General features: G+C 38.8%; 1 protein-coding gene across 1 annotated transcript in view; it reads left to right on the top strand.

The window, feature by feature from the left end:
- CHSY3 (chondroitin sulfate synthase 3) overlaps positions 1–22,646 on the top strand; it is a 166,765-nt gene extending 144,119 nt beyond the window's left edge. The window contains exon 5 of the mRNA XM_014953789.1: positions 16,580–22,646. Within this exon, the coding sequence (XP_014809275.1) occupies positions 16,580–18,145 (1,566 nt within the window). The 3' untranslated portion in view covers positions 18,146–22,646. The remainder of the gene's footprint in view (positions 1–16,579) is intronic.
- Positions 22,647–24,688: the final 2,042 nt, after the last annotated feature.

Below are 24,688 nucleotides of genomic sequence, written 5' to 3'. Positions count from 1 at the left end.
ATTTTTGTATTAACATTAATTTACTATTATGTTCTTCTTTGTAAGTCTTAGGTACACACTAGCCCTGATCTGTTTCTCTTTTTAGTTTGCCAATTTCCATCATCCTCTATCCCTTTTGATATCTCAGATTTCTTCAATATGTCGCATTTATTACCAGAAAAACAGAAATCCAAACATCGTGGCCTGAGCTTGAAACAAGGAAACTGGTTAACTATCTAAGGTGTCCAAAAGGCTTCCAGGAACATATTTAGGTCTCTTAAAGTTTTCTTCTCTTAGAAGCATGTATATATTGTCCTTTTAGGCTGATTAGTTTAAAAAACATATATTACGTCTATCTCACATTCTTGCCTCTGTCCTTAGACACTGCATAAAAGATTGCAGTGAGTTTTTATCTGATTCTGCCTGGCTGAGTGTAATTGAAAATGGGTGCTGCAGTTTGAATTCTTTTCTCTGTCTTTAAAGATACATGCAAGTATCACTCCTATGCTAAGCATTTTAGTTTTTCAGTTACTTATGTCTCTTTATAATGTTTGTCCTTTCTTGTATTTTGTGTGGAAAATCTATCCAAATGAGTCTAACAAACTGGGGAATTGAAATTCTTTCTTTGTGAACTATTGCAAATAGTGAATGAACAAAGACATTCAAGGCCAAGTGTTTTCCTACACTGGCTTTGTTGTAGATGTTTAGGCATTAATGTAAACAGATGTGTAATGTATTCAGACGGTTTGTTATATGGTGAAGTTTTTAGACATTGAACTCATGGCATTGCTCAATGGATGTTACAGATGCTGTTCTTCATAAATAATTTCAACATTATCTGATAGTGCTGGAATATAAATCTGTACTTAATTAGTTATGGAAGCATTTATTGCATTTTCTTCTAATAATTAAAGGCATCAAAAGCTTCTTTAGAGGATAAAACCAGCAGTTTTCTGAAATGTATTACCAGTAGAATGATAACTTCTTAAGATAAAAAAAAAAAGAGAATTGTAGTTGGTGAACAGTAGAGATGAAACCAAGCTGTGTGCCTATGCCTCAAGAGAAATCAAATTTTAGATGCATAATTATGGATTGTGTTGAAATACAGACAGCATTAAGGGATTTTTTCTCAGCCGATCTCATTTTTTCCTGAGGACCTCAACGACTTTTTAAACAATTTTTCTCATTTCAGTGCCTGAGTTATTTTTTTGTTACTAATCTGATTTGATGTTATGAATATTTTCAGATATGAAAACGCTTCTATTCAGTTGTGCATATATCTGAGGAGAAGTAATTTCCAGAAATGGACAAGCCACAGCAAAGGCAAATGCAGCATTCTGTTATATTTCTTCTTTTACAGATCTATTCTGATCTCTGATCTGAACAAACTCTGTGTTGAGAAACTCACCAAACTTCCTTCTGTTCAGTTGCAGTCTGCAGAAAAAAGCAAACTTTAATCCATTGGCATTTCATTAGGGACCAGCACTGCTCTGACTAGCAGTCCCAGGACCCTTTGTGGTTGAACTTTCTGGAAACCCTTCAGTATTAGAAAAGCTGCCTTTTTCATGAACCTACTGCTTATTTCTCATGGTCCCCTGTATTAAATCCCCTAATTCCACCTGTGTGAGCATTTCTGGTATGACTTAACTTCCCAGTGGGAGGAAAAGGGTGTAGGCAAGACTTCATTGCAGTGGTGTTAGGAGCATACCATTAGTATTCTCTTGTTGACATAAAGAATACATGGTTACTGACAAGCCAAGGCCCATGTGCAGTTCCCTGCTTTGTTGTCTTTACTGTTCAGAAGCATTTTGTTATCAGAGAAGAGATCTGCCCGTACACTTCATTCTTCTGTATAGGGCAAGATATGTTTTCTGACAGAGAAATTCCTTCCAGTGTATCTGACCTTCCCTCTCTTGTTTGGTTGTGTAAGTTAATTGGTTCTCACTACTCCCCAGAATAGGGTTGGTGTTCCATGCTTGTCTTTTTATGATGCTTTCTTTTTTGACTTTCTGTTTTGACTTTTTAAAATGTCTGTTTGTTTGCAACTTCTGCTCTTCATGTGCTTTTCAGAGAACTTCATCAAACTGATTTTCATTTGCCTGTGCGTACAGGCTTGTTTGCAAAAAAAAAATCCATATTCTTCACAATGTGTTATACAACACACTTCATGTCATCAACTGCATGCTACTAAAATATCAGACAACTTTTTTAAGTTGTGTGGAAATTCAGCTGATGAAATTGCTATTGGTGTCATTTTGTTTAGTGGGCCGTATTCCTCTCATAGGGCTCCTGATTCATTATTCCATACCTATTAAACTATTTAGTATTAGGCCAAAGAAAGAAAGAAAGAAAGAAAGAAAGAAAGAAAGAAAAGGCCTTAGATATCTAATTAAATGGAAGTGTGTCAGCTAAGCATTATTTTTTGCTGTATCCAAATACTTTCCAGAAGTCTGCAGAAGAGAAAGATACTCCTAAGAGAAGAGGTAGGTGAAAAAATGATCTGTGAGTAGATAAAAGGGGAAATGGATAAATGTACAGAGGAAGTAGCATCTCTTTAAGGCTGAGTTACTCAAAAAATATTTGCCTCTGCGTATGTGCCATATAACATAGGTCATGTATTAACAAATTAAAAATATTCTGAATTGTCAATGTTTCCAGTCTCCCAAAGCTTACATTTTCATGAAAGTCTTTTGGAGGATTCCAGGTGCAGATTACCTAATACAAATAGCACAGTAGAAATTTCTACCATGTTCCTCTTCAAATTATGTTTCATGACATCAGAATACTTATTAATATAGAATTGTAGGGTCACAAAGTAAATTAAGGAGACCTTGAAGATCATCTGGTCCAATCCCTTGCTCTTCAAGCAGGATGAGCATCAAGGTTGAATCTCAAAGTTGCATAAGGTTGCACATGGATTAACATTATTTAACAGGCTCCCAAAACTGTTTTTGCAGAAGACAATGATTATAGGCAAATGCATCCTAGGTGCTTGATGCACAAGGCTCCAGGGGACATCCACACTATGTCACAAGTCTAAGGCTTCCTAACTCTCTGTAATAAAACACAGGATCAGAAAATAAAAAGCTTGAAAAGCCCAACTTTTCATGAAAATAATGGACTTGCCCATGACCTTTGTCTATATAAGAAAAGGGAAATCATTAAAAATTTCTTCTGGGGTGATCCTTTAAAGTGGAGTATGTTGCTAGTCCAAATGCGATATTGCCTATATAGCTCAAAACCACCGATTTTCCAGTTTCTCTATGATTTGTATATATGGAATCAGCTTTTGTGGTATTACTGCATTTACTAGAATAATTATATTGTTCAGATTTTTGGTCAGATACGCAGATGCACAACTCCATGTTTTAGAAAGTTTGTCATTAAATAGATATACTGGCTTATTTGGACAAGACCCACTGAAATGATTCAGAAAAGATTATCAGTCATCAGATCACCATTTCATCTTTTTTCCCTATTCCAAAGGATAGATTTTGATATTTCTGACTAAATGTGTGACTTTTAAAGGTTTTTTTTCCATTTTTTTTTCTGAGTGTTGGAGGCTAATAATTTAACAGATTTTAACATTGTTACCTGTGTATAGCCAAATCTGTCACACAGTGAGAAAAGGACAGTTTAAGGTCAAGAAGAATACCTGCACACTTCAAAATACATCCATTATATAATAGATTTAATTGTAGCTTTCACTTATTGTAATAAATAACTCCATATTCATAGTCACAACAAAACTTTTCTTCTTATTATTTTTGCTGAGGGGAAAACTCGATTTTTAATTTTATGATTTAGTGATGGTTGTAAAATAACGTCAGAAATAGTCTATACTTAAGGGTATGATGTTTGCAAAGTAACTTTCCTCTTCTTTTGCTCCTTGAAATTAACAATTAAGCATTTTTCTCAATGGCATATTAAAAAAGTGTATGTTTTGTAGGCAGAACTATTTTTAAATGCACTGATGGAGTGCTGTATGTGAACTTTCAGGAAATTTTAATGACTTGCACTGAAGATGGTTTAGGTTTTTTTTTCCTATAAGTGATTATGGATCACTTTTGTGATCAAACTGCAATTAAAAAAAAATAAATTAATTCTGTAAATACTAATGCAAGTACATTAAAAAGCTACTGATTTTTGTAGAGTGTAGTTGATACAGACTATAGGTAACTACTAGACCATCAGAATGAAATTAAGCATGCTATTTTTTAATGATGAAATATTTTAATGACTTGATACAGATGCTGAAAAAGTTCATTTTTTCATTCTAAAATAGTGAAAGTTATGAAATATATCTTTAAAACTTTCAAATACCACTTATTTATCAACTCTGCACCTGTCATACTGTATATCTGAAAGAGGAATCATTGAAATCTAGGTCTCAATATTTGGAATGAAAATTTATTTTCTTCACCTTGATCACCTCAAATTATTTTAGAGCTTGGCATTTTACTATACTATTTGTAGAGCAATTGTCATAGCACTTACAGTCTGAAGATAGAATTTCAATATATAAAGAAGTGTGTTTTCTGAATTATATAGATACCATTATAGGATGTTACACAGCTTCGAGTTCTCTGAGCTGCATACAGAGTTATTAAAAGGAAATTAGGAAAACTCCAACCAAACCCAATTGATTTGGAATAAATGCTAACCGTCAGCAAACTCAGACAAGAAAAAGGTAGTCAAAGTCAACACCTTTGACACAGTTCTTCCAGGTTTGCATTTTTTTTTAGAGCTCACTGGCAAGTAGTGAGCAGCTTGCAGCTCTCCTTTCTCCCAGAGGTGGAACAGTTTACTCAGAAACCAAGGCAACAATCTCTTAAATCTTCAGATGGGGTACTGACTGTCAAAATACTGGTTATCTTTCTTTACTGCAGTAATAAAACCAGAATCCCTATTTCTGGGAGAGCTTCCAAAGTACCTGACAGACAGCCACCACCACCGAGCCTGGGGGAGAGCCCTAGGGAAGGGTGGTTGTATGGGGGGCTGCAGCAGCCTTTGCAGCATGGGAGGAACCTGGGTGATATCTCATTTGGCAATACAGCTCTGAGGGCGTGGGAGGGTTTGGCTTGCACAAGGGTGAATTGCCCCTTCACCTGACTTGGGGGACCTGAGAATAATTTTATCATTTCAAAAGTTTTTAACACACAGCTGTTGCCTAAGGAAGTGTGTGTGTCCCACCAAGATCTTCAAAGGACATAAGGTACATGCATGCTTAGGACTGTCACCTGGGTGCAATCACCTTCAGTAATGAGGCAAATGAATGGCAAAACTGCAAATGGATGTAGCTGCTGGACTATATTCAATTAGTGCCAGGAGGCATGTTCAGCTCCCAAGTCTCATGTTGTAAGCATGTACCTGGTCCCAGTGCACCTGGCAGTGTTTCACTTTGTAATTCCATGAGAACGTGGATGTGCTTTCATCTCCGGAGCTCTCTCAATGATGTGAGGAGAGTAGAGCAACGGCAAGTCTGAAGATCACCAAATTAGACAAAGCTTTAGCTATGGTAGGAAAATCAGTTATACCTTCTCTGTGATCAATTCTCCTTTTTCATCCAGAAATGAGCCAGATCTTCAGCATCGTCAAAACCCCCAAGCCAGCCTTTTCCCTGTTGCCTGTCATTGGAAAGAAGATTGTCAGTAAATGGAATGTCAGTGAATGTTATTTGTTGCCACTGTTGTACTGTTACCAATTTGTTAATCCCTCACCTCTTCCTCATTAACTGTGGTGCTCCTACTCTGAAGGCTGGTTTGTGGCAAAGAAGGAGGCTAGTGATACTAGGCAGACCAAACCTGAGCAAGCTGAAAGGGTGACAGCTTAATTTCCTTAAACCTGTTGACTTCTGAAATGCAACCTTTTCCACAAATGATCCACTTAGGTAATGCAGTAGGTAATTAAAACATTTTGCTGTTTTCTTGCATGTATGTTACTGCACTAAAAAGTGAGAGCCATTTAATTTTTGTCTATTTATAGTCTAAGTTACAAAAGTTCAAGTATGGTAAACATTCTTTTTCTAATATATGGGGGGTTTTAGCCTGTACAGATTTGTTGGATTTTATGACATTTTGTGCTTGGTGGAGTATCCCTATAGCAGGAGGATAGCGAGAATGATATACAAAACAGCATGACTTTATAGATCCTTCTTGTATTGTCTGTCCTATATTTCTGGAAAGCTTTGGGATTTGCAATGGGGTTTTTTAGTTTAAGCTATGAAGAGGTGAGATGTCAAAAAAAGTTTACAAATATTAACAGAGCAGCACTGTTTCATGAGAACTTTATCTTAGCTTTTCTTGATATCCCTTTGTTTACAACATTCTAAGCTGATTTCAGTTCAATAGCTTGAGTAATGTGAGAAAGGAGGTGGGGGGAAATGATCCAAAAGGGTTTGCTAATAACCTTATTTATTAATTTCATTAATTTGAGGGCCAACAGAAGAGTTATTAATAATTAATGCACAGTTCTACTTTTAGAGAGGCTGAAAAAATTAGCTCTTTTTTGATCACTGATTTTGATCACTACATGTCATAACTAGCTAATCTGCAAATAAGAAGTTAGATCCTGTTCCATTGAGTGAGTAGTCCTAATATTGAAGAAGCTGTTAATTTAATTCATAGTGTGCACTTGCAATTTTTCTGCTTACTAACCCCTACATACCAGAGCTGAAATCAATAGATTGAGTTCTATTCATCCTGGGAATTATGTCAGCAGGAAGACTATTGATTCTAGTGCTTAAGATATTTAATGATGTTTGAAACAGAATAGTATTCAACACTTTTTTCTGTGGCTGTGTTGCCTCAAACTTCTTTCTCTGGGAAGAATTAGCAGATATACCTTTCAATATGCAGCGAGATGTAACTCTTGTATACATAGCATTTTACTATCACTCATAGATTATAATTGCACTCCAGTTTTCCCTGTTGTCTCTTGGTGCATCATATGCTAAAGTGATGGACATGACATAAAGATAGCAACAGGTTTTAATCATTTAAATAGTGAAACATTTCTGGTGTTCTGCATTTGTGTTAAAATGCTTCACAACATTGTTACTCAGATGCATTATAAACTACAAACAAATGGTTGTGTTATATAGCTATTACATTACTAGTCACTGTTTTTACAGATATAAAGTTGGTCTGTTAATCATTAAACTAAGTGGAAACATAAGGAACTACTACTATTGCCTGAGGCCTGTGAATAGAAAGAGGATGTTAGGTATTTTCAATGTAATATCTGTTTGTAGGAAGGTTTGCTGCCGCCAATTAATAATATGTCATTAATTCTTACTAAAATCCAAACACTGTATCATTAGGAAAAACTGAATGGATCTCTCAAGAAATTGATTCCCCTACTCACAAGCAATCTAGCTTTTTATAACCTGATTGAATTGTATGCATTACTTATATTGAAAGCCTGATCTAAACCCTTCTTCTGACAGCTAGAAATTTTCCTCTGATTTCCTGCCCAGGTAAACCTAAGGCTAGTTTGCTTTTGTTATCTCTCTCTTATATACTCAATGTGTTTAGAGACAATATGATTCTTTCCCTTCATTTTGCAAGATTAAACAAGCCAAATAACATTAACATCTTCTCACAGGATAGTTTCTTATCCTGGCAAATCTCTTTTGGTGTCATTGATTTGGTCCCATGCATTTGATAAAGACGCAGGGTAGGAAGGCTCTACAGAGGGATCTGGACAGCCTGGATCAATGGGCCGAGGCCAATAGTATGCGGTTTAACAAGGCTGAGTGCTAAGTCCTGCACTTGGGTCACAGCAACCCTATGCAGCGCTACAGGCTTGGGGAAGAGTGGCTGGAGACCTGCCTGGCAGAAAAGGACCTGGGGGAATTGGTCAACAGCTGGCTAAATATGAGCCAGCAGTGTGCCCAGGCCAACAGCATCCTGGCCTGTATCAGGAACAGTGTGGAGACTAGGACTAAGGAAGTGATTGTCTCACTGTACTCGGTGCTGGTGAGGCCCTGCCTTGAATACTGTGATCCGTTTCAAGAAAGACATTGAGATTCTGAGCAGTGAAATTGGTGAGGAGTCTAGAGCACAAGTCTGACAAGGATCGACTGAGGGAACTTGGGTTGTTCAGCCTGGAGAAAAGAAGGCTGAGAGGAGACCTTAATGCTCTCTACAACTACCTGAAAGGAGGCTGTAGTGCAGTAGGGGTCAGCCTCTTCTCCCAAGTAACAAGCGACAGGGCTCTACAACTACCTGAAAGGAGGCTGTAGTGCAGTAGGGGTCAGCCTCTTCTCCCAAGTAACAAGCGACAGGGCAAGAGGAAACGGTCTCAAGTTGCACCAGGGGAGATTTAGATTGGATATTAGGAAAAATTTCTTCACCAAACAGGCATCAAACATTGGAATAGGCTGCCCAGGGAAGTGGTGGAATCGCCATCCATGGAGGAATTTTAAAGATGGGTAGACGTGTTGCTTAGGGACAAGCTTTAGTAGGAGACCTGCCTGGCAGAAAAGGACCTGGGGGAATTGGTCAACAGCTGGCTAAATATGAGCCAGCAGTGTGCCCAGGCCAACAGCATCCTGGCCTGTATCAGGAACAGTGTGGAGACTAGGACTAAGGAAGTGATTGTCTCACTGTACTCGGTGCTGGTGAGGCCCTGCCTTGAATACTGTGATCCGTTTCAAGAAAGACATTGAGATTCTGAGCAGTGAAATTGGTGAGGAGTCTAGAGCACAAGTCTGACAAGGATCGACTGAGGGAACTTGGGTTGTTCAGCCTGGAGAAAAGAAGGCTGAGAGGAGACCTTAATGCTCTCTACAACTACCTGAAAGGAGGCTGTAGTGCAGTAGGGGTCAGCCTCTTCTCCCAAGTAACAAGCGACAGGGCAAGAGGAAACGGTCTCAAGTTGCACCAGGGGAGATTTAGATTGGATATTAGGAAAAATTTCTTCACCAAACAGGCATCAAACATTGGAATAGGCTGCCCAGGGAAGTGGTGGAATCGCCATCCATGGAGGAATTTTAAAGATGGGTAGACGTGTTGCTTAGGGACAAGCTTTAGTAGTGGTTTTGTCAGTGTTAGGTTGGTGGTTGGACTCGATGATCTAAAAGGTCCCTTCCAACCTAGGCAGTTCTATGTGTCTATGATTCTATATGCATTTCATAATTCCATTCTTAATCTTTATCTTCTCCAGGCTCAGTTTTTCTTACAGCACCATGCCAAATGACTTGCTGAAACCTGTTATCTTATCTAGAAACTCGTGATCACCCATAGCTTAGTGTTGCGTGTTTTTATAGTACATGTAATTAAGAACATCCTAATCTGCCTGTAGTCACAGAAATTTTAATGTATTTTTTTCTACCTTGTCCTTCAATTAAGGTACTCAGCTTGCTCCCGTGCAGCCAAACATTATAATCTCAAACACAGCAGATTTTGCATGTGTTCTTCATATGTATGAAATGCCCTTTGAAGTCACTGGAAACAGTTAATAATTCTCCACTTTTAGGAGAGCTAAACTGTAAAGAACAGGGTGAAGAATGACCATGAGTAGTTCCTGTTCATCTGATTTCTAAATTTAATAAAAGTCCAGTTTAGATAAAATGGTCAACAGTTTAGAAGTACTGAAGATTTAGAAAGGGCTGGACTGGATGGAAGATTAAGTTCCATGTCTTCCCTGTTAAGTGGAAGAATTTTTTCTTAAACGATTCTCAAAGAAAAATTGTGTTAATTTAAGAATCACAATTTGTATTCAATACTTTAATATGTCATAGCCTTGCAATAATATAGTAGATTCATTTGGGCTTTTGTGTATATGAAATAAGAACTTTCATTTTTTATTACATTAGTAAATCACAGAGATTACAATGATTTCAGAGCTTGCAATGCAAATTACGTGGTGCTTATGTATTAGCTATTATATTTCTCTGCCATGATAATAAAGCATCTAATTTGTTTCTTCTCATTTTCTTATTCCTGCTTGCAGTTCAGAGTTTCTCAAAGCACAATTAGATTATTGACATTTCGTGCCAACTTCTAGTTTCATCTGGCATGAAAAGAGGCAAGCAGAAGTCCTTGCTGACTCTTGGGTTAGTTCTACTGTAAGAATTGTTCAGAAGACAGAAGTTCTTCAGGAAAGGCACAAAGTCATGCAATATGAACAAATAAAATGTTGTATCTCCATGTATTATATTGAATTGAAGGTAACTTCTCTCATTCACTGCTTTCAGTGAACGTAAAGTGGTTGTATCATGTCAGACTAAACATTCATTTGAAAAAACGTCCCCTGTCTGCAGTAAGCAGTAGAAGAAGATCAGGCAAGGGTGTAAGACAATAAAAACATATTGTGATGCACCTCACAGAATCACAGAATCTTCTAGGTTGGAAGGGACCTTAAAGATCATCTTGTCCAACCATCAACCCAACTGACAAAAATGGACACCCGCACAACAAACAAGGATCATCACTAAACCATACCTCCCAGCACTACATCAACCCGTCTTTTGAACACCTCCAGGGATGGTGCCTCAACCACCTCCCTGGGCAGCCCATTCCAATGTCTGATAACCCTTTCAGTGAAAAAATTTTTCCTAATATCCAGCCTGAACCTCCCCTGGCGCAACTTGAGGCCATTTCCTCTTGTCCTGTCGCCTGTGACTTGAGAAAAGAGACCGACCCCCACCTCTCTACAACCTCCTTTCAGGTAGTTGTAGAGAGCAATAAGGTCTCCCCTCAGCCTCCTCTTCTCCAGGCTGAATAACCCCAGTTCCTTCAGCCTCTCCTCATAAGACTTATTCTCCAGACCCCTCACCATCTTTGTTGCTCTTGTCTGGACCCGCTCCAGCACTTCAATGTCTTTTTTATGGTAGGGGGGGCCCAAAACTGGACACAGTACTCAAGGAGGGGCCTCACCAGTGCCGAGTACAGGGGGACGATCACCTCTCGGGCCCTACTCGCCACGCTGTTCCTGATACAGGCCAGGATGCTGTTGGCCTTCTTGGCCACCTGGGCACACTGCTGGCTCATGTTCAGCCTGCTGTTGACCAACACCCCCAGGTCCTTTTCTGCCCGGCAGCTCTCCAGCCACTCTGCCCCCAGCCTGTAGCGCTGCCTGGGGTTGTTGTGACCGAAGTGCAGGACCTGGCACTTGGCCTTGTTGAACCTCATCCCGTTGGTCTCGGCCCATCGATCCAGCCTGTCGAGATCTCTCTGCAGAGCCTCTCTACCCTCCAGCAGATCAACACTGCCACCCAGCTTGGTGTCGTCTGCGAACTTACTGAGGGTGCACTCGATCCCCTCGTCCAGATCATTGATAAAGATGTTAAAGAGAATTGGCCCCAGTACTGAGCCCTGTGGGACACCACTCGTGACTGGACGCCAACTGGATTTAACTCCATTCACCACCAGTCTCTGGGTCCGTCCCTCCAGCCAGTTTTTAACCCAGCAGAGGGTATTCCCATCCAAGCCATGGGCAGCCAGTTTCTCCAGGAGGATACTGTGGGAGACTGTATCAAAGGCTTTGCTGAAGTCCAGATAAACAACATCCACAGCCTTTCCTTCATCCAGCAAGCGGGTCACTTTGTCATAGAAGGAGATCAGGTTTGTCAAGCAGGACCTGCCCCTCGTGAACCCGTGCTGGCTGGGCCAGATCGCATGGGTGTCCTTCATGCGTTGCATGATGGCTCCCAGGATGATCTGTTCCATGATCTTCCCAGGCACTGAGGTCAGGCTGACAGGCCTGTAGTTCTCTGGATCATCCTTACGGCCCTTCTTGTGGATGGGCATCACATTTGCCAGACGCCAGTCGGCCGGGACCTCCCCAGTTTGCCAGGACTGCTGGTAAATGATGGAGAGTGGCTCCGCAAGCACTTCTGCCAGCTCCCTCAGCACCCTCGGGTGGATCTCATCTGGTCCCATAGACTTGTTTGCATCTAGGTGTTGGAGCAGGTCCCTCACCATCTCCCTTTGAATTGCAGGGGCTTCGCTCTGCTCCCCGCCCCTGCCTGCTAGTTCAGGGGTCTGGATATTTAGGGAACCCCCTGTCCTACTACTGAAGACTGAGGCAAAGAAGGCATTTAGGACTTCAGCCTTCTCCTCATCTTTGGTCACTATGTTACCTCCCTTATCCAGTAGAGGATGGAGGTTCTCCCAAGACCTCTTCTTGCTATTAATATATTTATAGAAATTCTTTTTATTGTTTTTAACATCCAAAGCCAGGTTGAGTTCTAGTTGGGCTTTGGCCTTCCTAATCTTTTCCCTACATAACTTTGCTATACCTTTGTAATCTTCCTGCGTGGCCTGCCCCTTTTTCCAAAGGTCATAAATTCTTCTTCTTTCTCTAAGCTGTGACCCTATCTCTTTGCTCAGCCAGGCTGGCCTTTTCCCCCAACGGCTCGCTTTACAGCATGTAGGGATGGCCTGCGCCTGGGCTTTTAAGACTTCCTCCTTGAAAAACACCCAGCCTTCCTGAACACCTTTGCCCTTCAGGGATTCCTCCCATGGGACTTTTCCAACCAGTGATCTGAAAAGGCTGAAGTCTGCCCGCCGGAAGTCCAAGGTTGAGGTTTTGCTAGCCCCCTTCCTTACCTCTCTAATAATTGAAAACTTGACCATTTCATGGTCGCTAAGCCCAAGACGGCCTCCGACCACCACATCTCCCACTAGTCCCTCTCTATTTGTGAGCAGCAGGTCTAGTGAGGCACCTCCCCTGGTTGGCTCACCTGCCAGTTGTGTCAGGAAGTTATCTTCCATACACTCGAGGAACCTCCTAGCCTGCCTGCTTTCTGCTCTGTTGTATTCCCAGCAGATGTCCGGTAGGTTGAAGTCCCCAACCAGAACAAGGGCTGGCGATTGAGAGACTTCAGCCAGCTGCTTATAGAATACCTCGTCTGCCTCCTCATCCTGGTTAGGTGGTCTATAGCAGACTCCCAGCACCAGATCTCCCTTGCTAGCCTTGCCCTTCATCTTTACCCATAAACACTTAACTGTATCATTGCTGCAATCTATTTCCATACAAAGTCTCACTCCTCCAGGAGTCTGAAGTACAGCCGTGTTGTGTAGAAAGCGTACCTTTGTGTTTAACATAGCAATGATGGAAATCTCCCACTAAATTGTTGGCTCACTCTTTGAAGTCATGCAAAACTTTACCATCACCAATTTGATTGCTAGTAAGTTCTGTGGCTGAGCTACATATTTCATTTTCTGTTTTTGAATCTAGAGAGTATCATTATATGTACCATAGTTCTTTATGTGAGATGAGATGGTGACTATTCCTATCCATTTCCCTTATGTACTGCTGACTTTATGGGTCTTGAGGTTGGTCCTCTTTGGATTACTCCCTTTCACCCTCATCCATTCATCTAACAATCCGCATGTGTGATCATCTGGTGGCCTTGGTTAGGAACTTTATACTCATACGTTACCAACTTCAGAAAGGGCACCAGACACAACCATATCATGATGTTTCTGATTCACTCTAGACTTGTATTCATGCTATTTGGTTTTCCCTTTCACCACTGCTGAATATCAACAAGACATTTGCACAGAATTGCCTAATGTGTAACTAGGTTCTCTCTCCAGAGAGCTAACAGCTTGCAACAGTCTGACACTCCTCAGGTATGATTAGGATTGTTTTCTTCACATGGACTTTGCATTTATCTACACAGAATTTAATCTGCCATTTTATTACCTAGCTATTCAAAGTCTTGAGAACTTTTGCAAGCAGGTTTTCTTTTACGATGCTGAATAATTTTAATTTCAATTCAGTAAATCTTGCTACCTGCCAAGTCACCTCCTTTTCCAGATCGCTTGTGACTGCATTGACCAATTCAGGCCCTTGCACAGATCCGCTCTCCAGGAAACTTAGTCATGTTTTCCTTTGCTTTCTAGGCTTGACCACCTTGCTTAGAAATTTCAAAGCAAAGTTAGGATCACATCAAATTGCTTTCATTTAGATGTTACTAATTTGAGTTGTAAGAAGATATTTTTGTCCCCCAATATTAAAAACAAATTTCTGTGTGGCACTAAGATCAAAACCTGCTATCTTCAGGAAGAGTTTATGATTTCAGTGACATATTTGTTCTGAACTGTTTTCTATGTGCTGAGATCTAAAAGTGTTCAGTAACATCATTTAAAATGGGTTAATACGGTTTTGTGTATGTGTGATAATATTGTATTACTTAGTTGATTCAAATTCTTTTTTCAGTGTTGGTGTTAATCTGTTGTTTATTATCAAAAACAAAGTCATTAGTCTAATGGAGTACATCCTCCCTCTATGATTTCATTGGAGCATGTCTAATAAACCAAGGCATCTGAAATTGGAATGTAATAAAAATGCAGTATTTGTGTTAGTAGAATATTCCTGCTAAATGAATGCTGCTAATGAATCTGCTGTGAAGCTGATCTTGTAAAAAGTCAAAGGTTACAAAAGAATTTGCACAATACAAGGACAGCATTTAGTTCTACAGCAATAGTTTGTCATCTGTTAAAAACCTTCTGGATAAAATACATTATACTACTTTATATAAAACTTAGTGTGAAAATTCAGGTACCGTAAGTAAAATGTGTAAAGGTTGTTTCAGTTATACTCAAGTACTGTCTTCATTGTGGATAAATAAAAACTCAAGTGATTTGTTACGATTAAAGGACTTTGGAAAAAGTGGAGTGTCAGGGTTTCTGGGGAACTATGCTGATACCACTCAGCAACCATCTGCCTCTCCTTTCAAATAAAAAGGGACACTTTCAAATAAAAGGGGCCAGGAAAGGAGTGTGGCTTATAACTGGAAAGATCGAAATGTCACCTGATTACCTGGTCTATTTTCATTATACAAAAGGTAGGGAGAGAAGAGAAAATTGTTCTTCCAAAGAGCATCCCTTTCCCAGGCACTTTTCTCTGGGATCCAGTCTTTTTTCTCCCTGTGCTGTCAGTGTCCATCTGTTGTCCTGAAGGAAGCCATATTTCAGTTTTTCCAGCGCTTCTGGTTAAATGCTGACTCAGTATTTATGGTGTTGGTTCCTCTTCACTGTGATAACAAGGAAATTGCCAAACACTCATGTATCTGGCTCATCTCATCTCATGTGACAAGGAGAATACTCCCAGGACAGAACAAATGTGCTCTGACAGCTTTAGGTAGGAGTTCTGTGAATAAGGAGTATTTGAGTAATTTTGTAACTATATATATTTTTTCACATTCACTCTCACTTTAATATAACAGACAGACCTGTTTTATTAAAGGCAAATTTAAGATAAGTTAAGGTAGTTTTCAGCATTAGGCTGTTGCTTTTCTCCATGTTGCATGGAGTAGTATAGTAAGCAACTATGTTTGCTCAAGCAGAGTCATTTGGGGTATGAATGTGGTGGCAGAGAGACTATAGAAATTTTGTATTTTCTGATTTTCTAAATTTGACAATGTGTGTTTCTCATACATGCTAATGGATTTTAAATAATTGCCATGGTTCTTAGCTTTGTTAGGAGTTATTTTACATTTATTGCCCTATGCTTAGTATTATTTCTGGGAGCAACACCTCCATTCTAGAAAGAATTACAATAAAATGAGCTATAAGTTTTAAGTCTAAGACATTGTGTCATCAGACCTTACCTCTCTTGATTTCCTCAGTGTGTAAAAGACAAACTTCAATACACATCTCAAAATCTGATTATAGCTAAAGTTTACAACACCTTCTTGAGCAACATTTTCTAATTAGCATGTTTTCCTTATGTATTAATTACAGACCAGTCTGTTTGCAGATAAAAAAAAAGAGCAGCCTCTTCTCCTTTATCTACTACTTATGGGAAATAATTATGTTTCTCTGGAGTTAGTAGGTTGTTAGCTTAGCAAACCCTAGACCTGTGCTTCAGCTGTAAAATGTATCTCTTCATTATTTAGAAGATAGTACAATTACTAATTTAACAGAAGTAGAATGTCTTTTCTTACCACAGCAATACATTGGAATTACTCAGGGTGAGTTATAGTAGCATGATCTATAGCTTAATTGGTGTACTCTATTATATGTGTCCCTTCCACATACATGGTTATATTTCAGTTACTGAATTCTTTGTCTGCATGGAAGAAAAAATAGTTTTGTTGAAATTAAGTCCATTCAGTTTTTGAATGTTAAGTAGCGCTATCTATTTGGATATGTCCGTAGGAAATACAAGCGGCTTTTTGCTCCACAGACATAAATCCAAAGTCCTCTTAAAAAACAACATCAGTGTTGCTAACATTTCAGTAAGGATCTGTGCTAATAAGGGTTTAGATGTAGGTGGACACTTAGTGTTTCATTCATAGCAGCATTCAGCCTGTACCTAGGAACTCAGAAATATTAGCTGCAGACCTTCAGTTCAGTGTTTAGTTTAGTTTTGCAGTTAGATGAAGTAAAGATAAACCCAAGATATCTGCCATTCTGTTTAATTAGAGAACAATATCTGGTTACTGTGGACAATAGTGAAACCGAGACCAAAACAGTGTAAATAATTCCTACTGAATATTTTGAAGTTCTGTGCCTAAAAATAACCATAATCTATAAGAATTAGTAATGATCAATAGTACCAATGTGAGTTCTTCAGTGGATAGAAACGCTTCTACATTAATGCCTTTTTTATTTTTTTCTCTCTCTGTCTGTCTTTGCAGATGCAGCAATTATTCCATGAAAACTATGAACACAACCGCAAGGGTTACATTCAAGATCTTCACAATAGCAAGATTCACACAGCCATAACACTTCATCCAAACAAAAGACCAGCCTACCAATACAGGCTGCACAATTACATACTGAGCCGCAAAATTTCCGAACTGCGCTATCGGACCATCCAGCTCCATAGGGAAAGTGTCCTGATGAGCAAGCTCAGTAACAGTGAAGTAAATAAGGAAGATCAGCAGCTGGGAGTGATGCCATCTTTCAATCATTTCCAGCCACGTGAAAGGAATGAAGTCATCGAGTGGGAGTTTCTGACAGGAAAATTTCTCTATTCAGTGGCGGAGAACCAGCCACCCTGCCAGAGCCTGAGCAGTGTCCTGCGGGCTGCACTGGATGACACTGTGATGCAAGTAATGGAAATGATAAATGAGAACTCTAGATCTAGAGGAAGGCTCATTGATTTCAAGGAAATACAGTATGGCTACCGCAGAGTGGACCCTCTGCATGGAGTGGAGTACATCCTGGATTTACTGCTTTTGTACAAAAGGCACAAAGGAAGAAAAGTTACTGTTCCAGTGAGACGCCATGCTTACCTTCAGCAATTGTTTAGCAAACCATTCTTCAAAGAAGCAGAGGAGCTGGATGTAAGAAGCCTGCTGGAGGATACCAACACTGACACTCAATCATTCTCTTTTCTTTCAAATTCTTTAAAGATTTTTTCCTCATCATTCCAAGGCACTAAAGACATTGGGGGACACAGTGACAAGAAAATACATATTCTTGTCCCACTCACAGGAAGATTTGACATTTTCTCAAGATTTATGGATAACTTTGAGAAGACCTGTCTGATTCCCAGGCAGAATGTAAAGCTGGCAATAATTCTTTTCAGTTCTGAGTCGGGCCAAGGCTCCAGCAAACACGTAGAGCTAATGAAACAATACAGTATTAAGTATCCTAAGGCAGATATGACCCTGATTCCGATGGCAGGAAAGTTTTCTAGAGGTTTAGGTCTTGAAATGGCCTCATCTCGGTTTGACAATGGCACTTTGCTGCTGTTCTGTGATGTTGATCTGGTATTCACACCAGACTTCCTCCAGCGATGCAGAGATAACACTATTCAGGGAGAACAGGCTTACTACCCTATCATCTTTAGCCAATATGATCCAAAAGTAATATATGGAGGCAACCCTCCAGCTGACAGTAGTTTTGTTTTCACAAAAAGAACTGGATTTTGGAGGGAGTATGGATTCGGAATAACCTGTATTTACAAAAGTGATCTACTTACTGCTGGTGGATTTGATACCTCAATTCAAGGCTGGGGACTTGAGGATGTAGACCTCTTTACTAAAGTTATAACATCTGGCTTGAAAGCTTTCAGAAGTCAAGAAGTAGGAGTTGTCCATATTTTTCATCCAGTTCAGTGTGACCCCAATTTAGATCCGAAACAATATAAAATGTGCTTAGGGTCCAAAGCAAGCACATTTGCCTCTACCATGCAGCTTGCTGAACTCTGGCTACAGAAACATTTGGGTATCAGGTACAATCGAACTGTCTCCTGACATCTCAGCTGATTTGGCCTTTTTAGGGGAGTTTACCTCATTATTGTTATTATTTAATTTTACTGTTGTAGTTTTAAACTCCCTTCTTGTCTTCCAAAGTCTGTTGACCTCAAATAGGATGAGTCTGCTGTTCGCTGATGTTTCTTATACCTACTGAACTGGTGAAGTGAATTCCTTCTTATTTCTTTTATTCGAAATTCAGTCAAGTCACAGCAATCATATGATCCCATGGAGCACATCCATCACAAGAGACTGCATCAGAAGAATGTTGTCTTTCAGCTTTGGGATGCAGTATCATATTTGTTGCATTTCTCAGATTTGATGTGATACAAATATTTAATGGTGAAGGTACCACAAAAGTGCTTTATGCTTCTTCTGGGGATGGAACTCTATAAGATAAACTTGAGTTTTATAATTTATATGATGACTTATATGTATAAACGCTACTTTTCTTCATCTTTAGAATTTTTGAAGTAAATTAATAACTATGATTGTACCTTTATTTTTTTAAAAAAAAAAAAAAGAAAGAAAAGCTGAGGAGCTACATGCAGATACAACTGGTACTGGCTACCAAGGTCCTTAAATGTCTTATTATAATAACAAACTCCTCATTGTTGTTCACTCTAAGTGTAAATGAACTTTATTTTCCCAAGGAACAGGATTTAATAAAATGCTCATATACACTTTAGAAGATTTGTGAACCAATGTCCTTCATTTGCAGGCAGGAAGAAACTATGATTGACATGATTATTTATGATAAAGTGCAGGCATACAGTGTTCTTTGTTTGAAACACATAGTATAAGTTGCTGTTTCTTCTTTTATAATGAGTCTCTATACATAACTTTCTTTTATATTCCTTTCATAAAGCTGAACTTGATAGAGTGTTAGAAGTTAAAGCAGTATCTTTTTTTTCACATTTTCCATGAGTATTGGTACTTAGTAGCAATTTGTTGTTAAAATAAAAATAATCATAGAATAATTATTTAAGTTTCAAATTTTGCTATTGGTCAAAGTTCCTTGACAATATATTTATATTAATGGAGGTTATAAGTCTGTGTTAAAATTTAACTCTCTGGACAGCCTGAAGTTGTCATATTGTGGAGTCACAGAGTAAATGATTTAAAATGATACCAACATAAGAAATAATAAAATCAAGTTCTGTATTTTAGAAAAATATTTATATAGGGATATACATGTGTGTGTGTGTGTGCTTATATCCCTATATGCATAGATATATGTAGAGAGTAATTTCAAAACAAATTACTCAAAAGAGTTCAGGCAGCAATTTGGTAATAATCATTGTTATTTTTGCTACATGCTTGGAACATTTCATGTTATACTGTGGTAAGAGCTCAACGGCATTCAAGAAACTATTAGAATCCAGACAAACTTAAATTAGTAAACAGGTACATCTCATAACCTCAATACCCTTGATTTCAAACTATATTTCAGATAGATCTGGGCAAGAAAAAGTAAGCAATTACTGAATTTGAGTTTTCAGATACTTAAATACATTTTCAGCTGTAACTGACTCCTTCTATGTTTCCTTTCAAACACCAACCAAGAGACTGGAATTCACTGACACTTCTATCTGTATGAAGATATCCTGATAAACTTCTTAAGGAAGGGTATGTAGGTCAGTTAACGTCTCTTATCTGCGGTTTTCTGTTCTGGATTTAGAATGCAAGAAAGAAGACATGCCTGAAAAGGCATGAGTAAACTCAGAATTCAAAGGCTGGCCACAGCTTTTTGTATGTTTTAAAAAAGGCTATCCCCATTACCTTGGAGAAGGTGGCACTTGTGGTAGATGTGAACAGACAGAAGGTAATTCGTGCTTGTTTGCCCTCTCCTGCTCCCCAGGAGAGCTCCTGGCTTGTTATTCTCCTTGAGGCTCTTGCCTTCCTAGCCCAGTATTGTTAGCTCAAATGTCTGGAGAAAGTAAAATTCAATATTACTTATGAAATAATTACCAGAAACCTCTCTTTAAATTTAGTGTAAAGGTCATGCTTTGTTCAACTAGAGAGCCAAGAGCAAGGAACTTGCAATTTATTTGCTCAATCTTGACTAACTGATGCACCTGAGACTGTAAATATCTAAAACTGAATGCCTGTTGATAAATGTTGAAAAATGAGAAAAAAATATTTCTAAAAACATCTAAGGAAATCATTGTCTGCTGGGATGTATTTCAGTGTTTATTTCAATTGTGTAACTTAGTGGCCAGAAAGTATTTGCTCAGCTCAAAGTAAAATAGTAGATTAGAATAAGAAATTAAGCCAATCATTCACTGGGGATAAAGATGTATACAGAGGGCTTGCAGGATCAGGTCCTACATGATATAAGCAAACTGCTAGTGTTTACCAGTACAAATATTTATTTAGTGTCTGACTGATTCATTTGTTTATATGATGAATTACTTTGTTAAAAACTTGATTATAAATGTTTATTATGAAATATTGCATTTTCTTTTGAAATAACTATCCTGAGATAACTTGAGAACTCGTGTTAGTTTGTTTAAGGAATAATATGCCTTCTAAGGAGATCCTATTAAAAGAAAAAAAAAAAGCACAAAAGCGTTAGAGTAATGTTATGGATGTATAGATTAAGATGGGAATGTTTGTGCTAATTAACAGTTTGCTTTTGTCTAGTCTGAATCATAATCTTGATTGTAAAATGAAATTTCTGTGTGTATGATGTCCTTTTGTAAATGCATACCTAATGAATTCAGAATAGATAATGACCATTTTTTCTGAAACCTCCTTATCCTGGGAATAGGTTCCCTGGTTTCATGGCTGGGAAGTGCATTGTGAACTGCTTGCACTTTGGCTTTTAGACACTGTGTTTCTTAAAAAAGATAATAATATAAATCTCAGCAATTCCCACCCAGAAACTTCAGAATTCCCCATATCACCCCCATCCTGAAATGTTTTCCCATTCACAATACTTAATTTAACAGAGAATTTGCATCCTCTGGATGAAGGAAAAGCATTAGGTTGGGCTTCCTAAGACTTGCTGGTTATACTCTGCATCGGGGTGCTGGTTCTCAAGCAGGAGAAAGGTAGAGGGCCAGGGGAGGTGTGCGGCTCAGCCATAGGAATCAACACCTTCTGCCCAAGTCAGTGCCTTAGTGCCATCAGCACTGCCAGATGTCTCTCCTTGAAGCTGCTAATACACAAGCCAGTGCAAGAGGAGGGCTGTGTTTGCTGCCACCAGCCGCTTTTGGGAAGCAAAAGGGCCATTTTAATCAGCGGTTGAGAGGAGTGAAAGGAGGATGCCAAACTGGGCAAATTGGGTTGAGGCAACAGAGTATCTTGTGCAGATCCTGTGTCTCCTTGTCCCCAGGTGGAAAGGGAGTTTGATTCCACCCCTCTTCTCTATTTCCTTTCAAGGGACATTGTGAAGGAATGGGCAAACCCAGCAACCCTTCCACTCAGTGGGGCTGGTGGACCTGGAGCACACACTTGGACTCATCCCATAATATGGGACAAGGGGGGAAATGGCTTCTGGAAAAGCAGTACAGAGAGAGGCACCTTCTTCACTCACCAAAGACCAGAAAGATGTGCACAGAAGTGCCTTTTGGAGCCTTTGTAACAGTGCCTCAAGACCCTTGCAAAAATTTTAATGCTGGTAAATGGCTCACAGGCATGTACTGCCTAAGGAACTTGGGAGACTTCCAAGTAGCATGAGTTAACAACCGCCTTCTTCAAACACAGCAAATAAACTAAAATGTGCTTTTGTTTTTAAGAAGTAATTCTAGTGACTAGTTAAGATGTAGTTTGCCACACATAAGATTTTGCTCCAAAGAACAATGCTAGCTTTAAGATATAGACAAAACACATGTGCAGTTTACACCTGATTTTCCTGCAACTTAAAATTTTTTGGAAAATATGTGGACTAAGGATTGGTGAGCCACTGACTGGAGTAAAGTTACATGTTTTTGCTCTATTTTTAGAAGATAACCAGATGGGAAGAAAACAAAAAATGCCTGTGGTAGATACACACAGAAATCACCCATGATGTGAGGGTAGCAGTGAAGATTATCGTCCTAAATTGAAGCACAATGAGAAGTTTCAAAAATGTTTTAACTATTTACAATAACTGAATATTACTGAAGGTTGTACTCTGTCATAAGACTGTAAGTGACATATAAAGTTAAATCAGTCCATTTTTAATTCTTTAATTTCTTAGAATACTTTTCTTTACATTTTCTTCTGTATCATTTGTTCATTTGATTAATGAGCTGGCTTTTCATGACTCTTTCCTTCCTATTTTTCTTTTCCTTGGGTTTTCCCATTTGCAGTGTATATTACTACAGTTTTTGAAACTTTATGAGCTAGCATGGTATTTCTGTTATGGCTTTTTGATGTCACTGCTGTAGAAAACTGCTGAATTAGAGTATTTTGCTGAATGATTTCCCAGTCCTGCTTACAGTTGTTTCCATTTGCCTGTCACTGTAAGTTAGAAGTGTTCTGAATATTATTACTTCATCCCTTGCTCTGCTGTACTTCCCACTGGAATCCCACCAAGGCAAGGAAATGCAGAAACTTTCCAATCCTTAAGCCTAGGAAAATAAATAGGATCTGGGGATTTGCTTGATCTCTTTTTTGTTTGTTTGTCTGGGTTTTTTTGGCCTTCAAACCTTTTATCTAGAGTTTCAGAAGCATATTTATCAGTTCCATAATTTTAATAAAATAAAAAATGGTCATTAAGGTGTAAGACAGCACATGTGTAGACTGTATGATTTTAACTGTAATTTTACATCCTTATTTTATGGGCACCTAATTATTCAACAGATGTTTGCCATTTGTGAGAACTTTGAAGATAAATTAGAAGCATCCTTGCTGATTTAGTGTTTATTTATCATTAGTGGAAAGCTTAACCATGTAAGCAGACACCAAAAGATGTACTATATAATGTAGGCCACTGGGTGTTGTTTCTGGTAGGAAGATCTCCTCAGCTCTTTGTAGGATGCCTGTAGTGTAGTAGTGTTCTTCACAAATCGGCCATGTCTAGCAATAGTTTTAAGGGACTGCAAAGCTATGGGCATAACATCCAGCTTCATACAGCAGTCAAGGCTTATAGGACTTACCTAAACCTGTGAGAGACTGATGCTCGGATTCAGAGGGACTCTGGTGTGCCATAATCAGATGGTAGGTACATAGGTCAAATACATCTACTGCTGCAACTTCCGGGTGTACCCACTGAAGGCATCCCTTTAAAAAGGAGGCCCTAGCATTGCAATGGGGTCTGTGAAGATATTTCTAAAACAGATGTATGCTATCTAACATAGGTGCCAAATTCTTTTACTTAGAGCAAGTGAATTGCCTTTAGGTGAATTAACCAAAAAAAGGTTAGAAAGAATAAAATGAATGATGAAAAAAATATGCTTGTGATTAATTTCTATTATTGGTTGTATGGGGAGCCTTCATAAGTTACCTTAGCCCTTCCCTAGGGTAATATGGAGCAATAAACTATGCTTTTTTTACACGTTAGTGTATACACTGCTGACTAAAGAAAAGATAAGCTAACTAAATGCTTTGAAGATGGTGGTTGAACCATGAGTGACCAGAGAAAAATGCTAAGCATAGTTCAACCTGAAAACCTAAAGTCTGATCTGCTTCCTGGTAAGGACAATTCTCCTAGCTGGCTGTCTTGGACAGACATAAGAAGTAGAAGCCTGAGTTTGTACACAGCATCATGGTATCCAGGGATCGACCTTCATGCTTCTAGTGTCTGATTGCTGGGAGCAAGCACGAAGTCCAAACAGAGTTAAAGAAGTCCACCAGTTAAAGAAAAAAAATGAGGAATGCAGTTAAGTGATGAATGCAGTAGTCTCATGGATGACAGGATAGATAGGAAAGATGTAAATCCAGAGAGATGTGTGTGTCATAGAATCATAGAATCGTCCAGGTTGAAAGGGACCTTAAAGATCATCTAGTCCAACCATCGTTGTTATGTTAAGATTTTAATGTAGAATTCAGCTTTCGTGTGTTCCTGGAAGTTTTCCACCTTGCTTTGAGTTTCTCTTTTACATGCATTGGCAAATGCTGAAACCATCTGGATTAATACCAAAACTATAGAATTTTCACACCTGGTTTATTCTGATCAGCAAGCCCAAGTTCACTGAAGTGATACTTTAACTGGCAATTATGACTTTTTCTTGTTCTCTTTTTAGATGTGACAAGTTTTGTTGGTATTTAGCTGGGAGTGAGGTCTTTGACAGCTTTGTTCTATTTGTGTCTAAGATGCTGTAGTCTTTTCAACTTCATATATTACACTGTTATGTGGGACATAACTGCTTTGGTTTTTTTATTTTTTTTAATTAATTTTTGAACTGTTGTGTGGGACATCACTGCTTTAAATGAGATAAGCAAAGGCTTTTCTACAGTAGTACACAGCTGGTGTAATCTAGCAACCAAGCTACATGGTTGAAATGAAGTATATTCACCTATGGTCTTTTATTTGCTGCATTATGATGGGTTTGCTTGATGAGAAATCCAGAATGAATATGAGTTATGGCTGAATATTTTCTGTTGTGAAAGCTG

The sequence above is a fragment of the Calidris pugnax genome, unplaced genomic scaffold (assembly GCF_001431845.1).
Source record: "Calidris pugnax isolate Ruff unplaced genomic scaffold, ASM143184v1 scaffold250, whole genome shotgun sequence".
In the NCBI taxonomy this organism is placed as follows: domain Eukaryota; kingdom Metazoa; phylum Chordata; class Aves; order Charadriiformes; family Scolopacidae; genus Calidris; species Calidris pugnax.
This window is presented reverse-complemented; position numbering and strand designations above follow the sequence as displayed.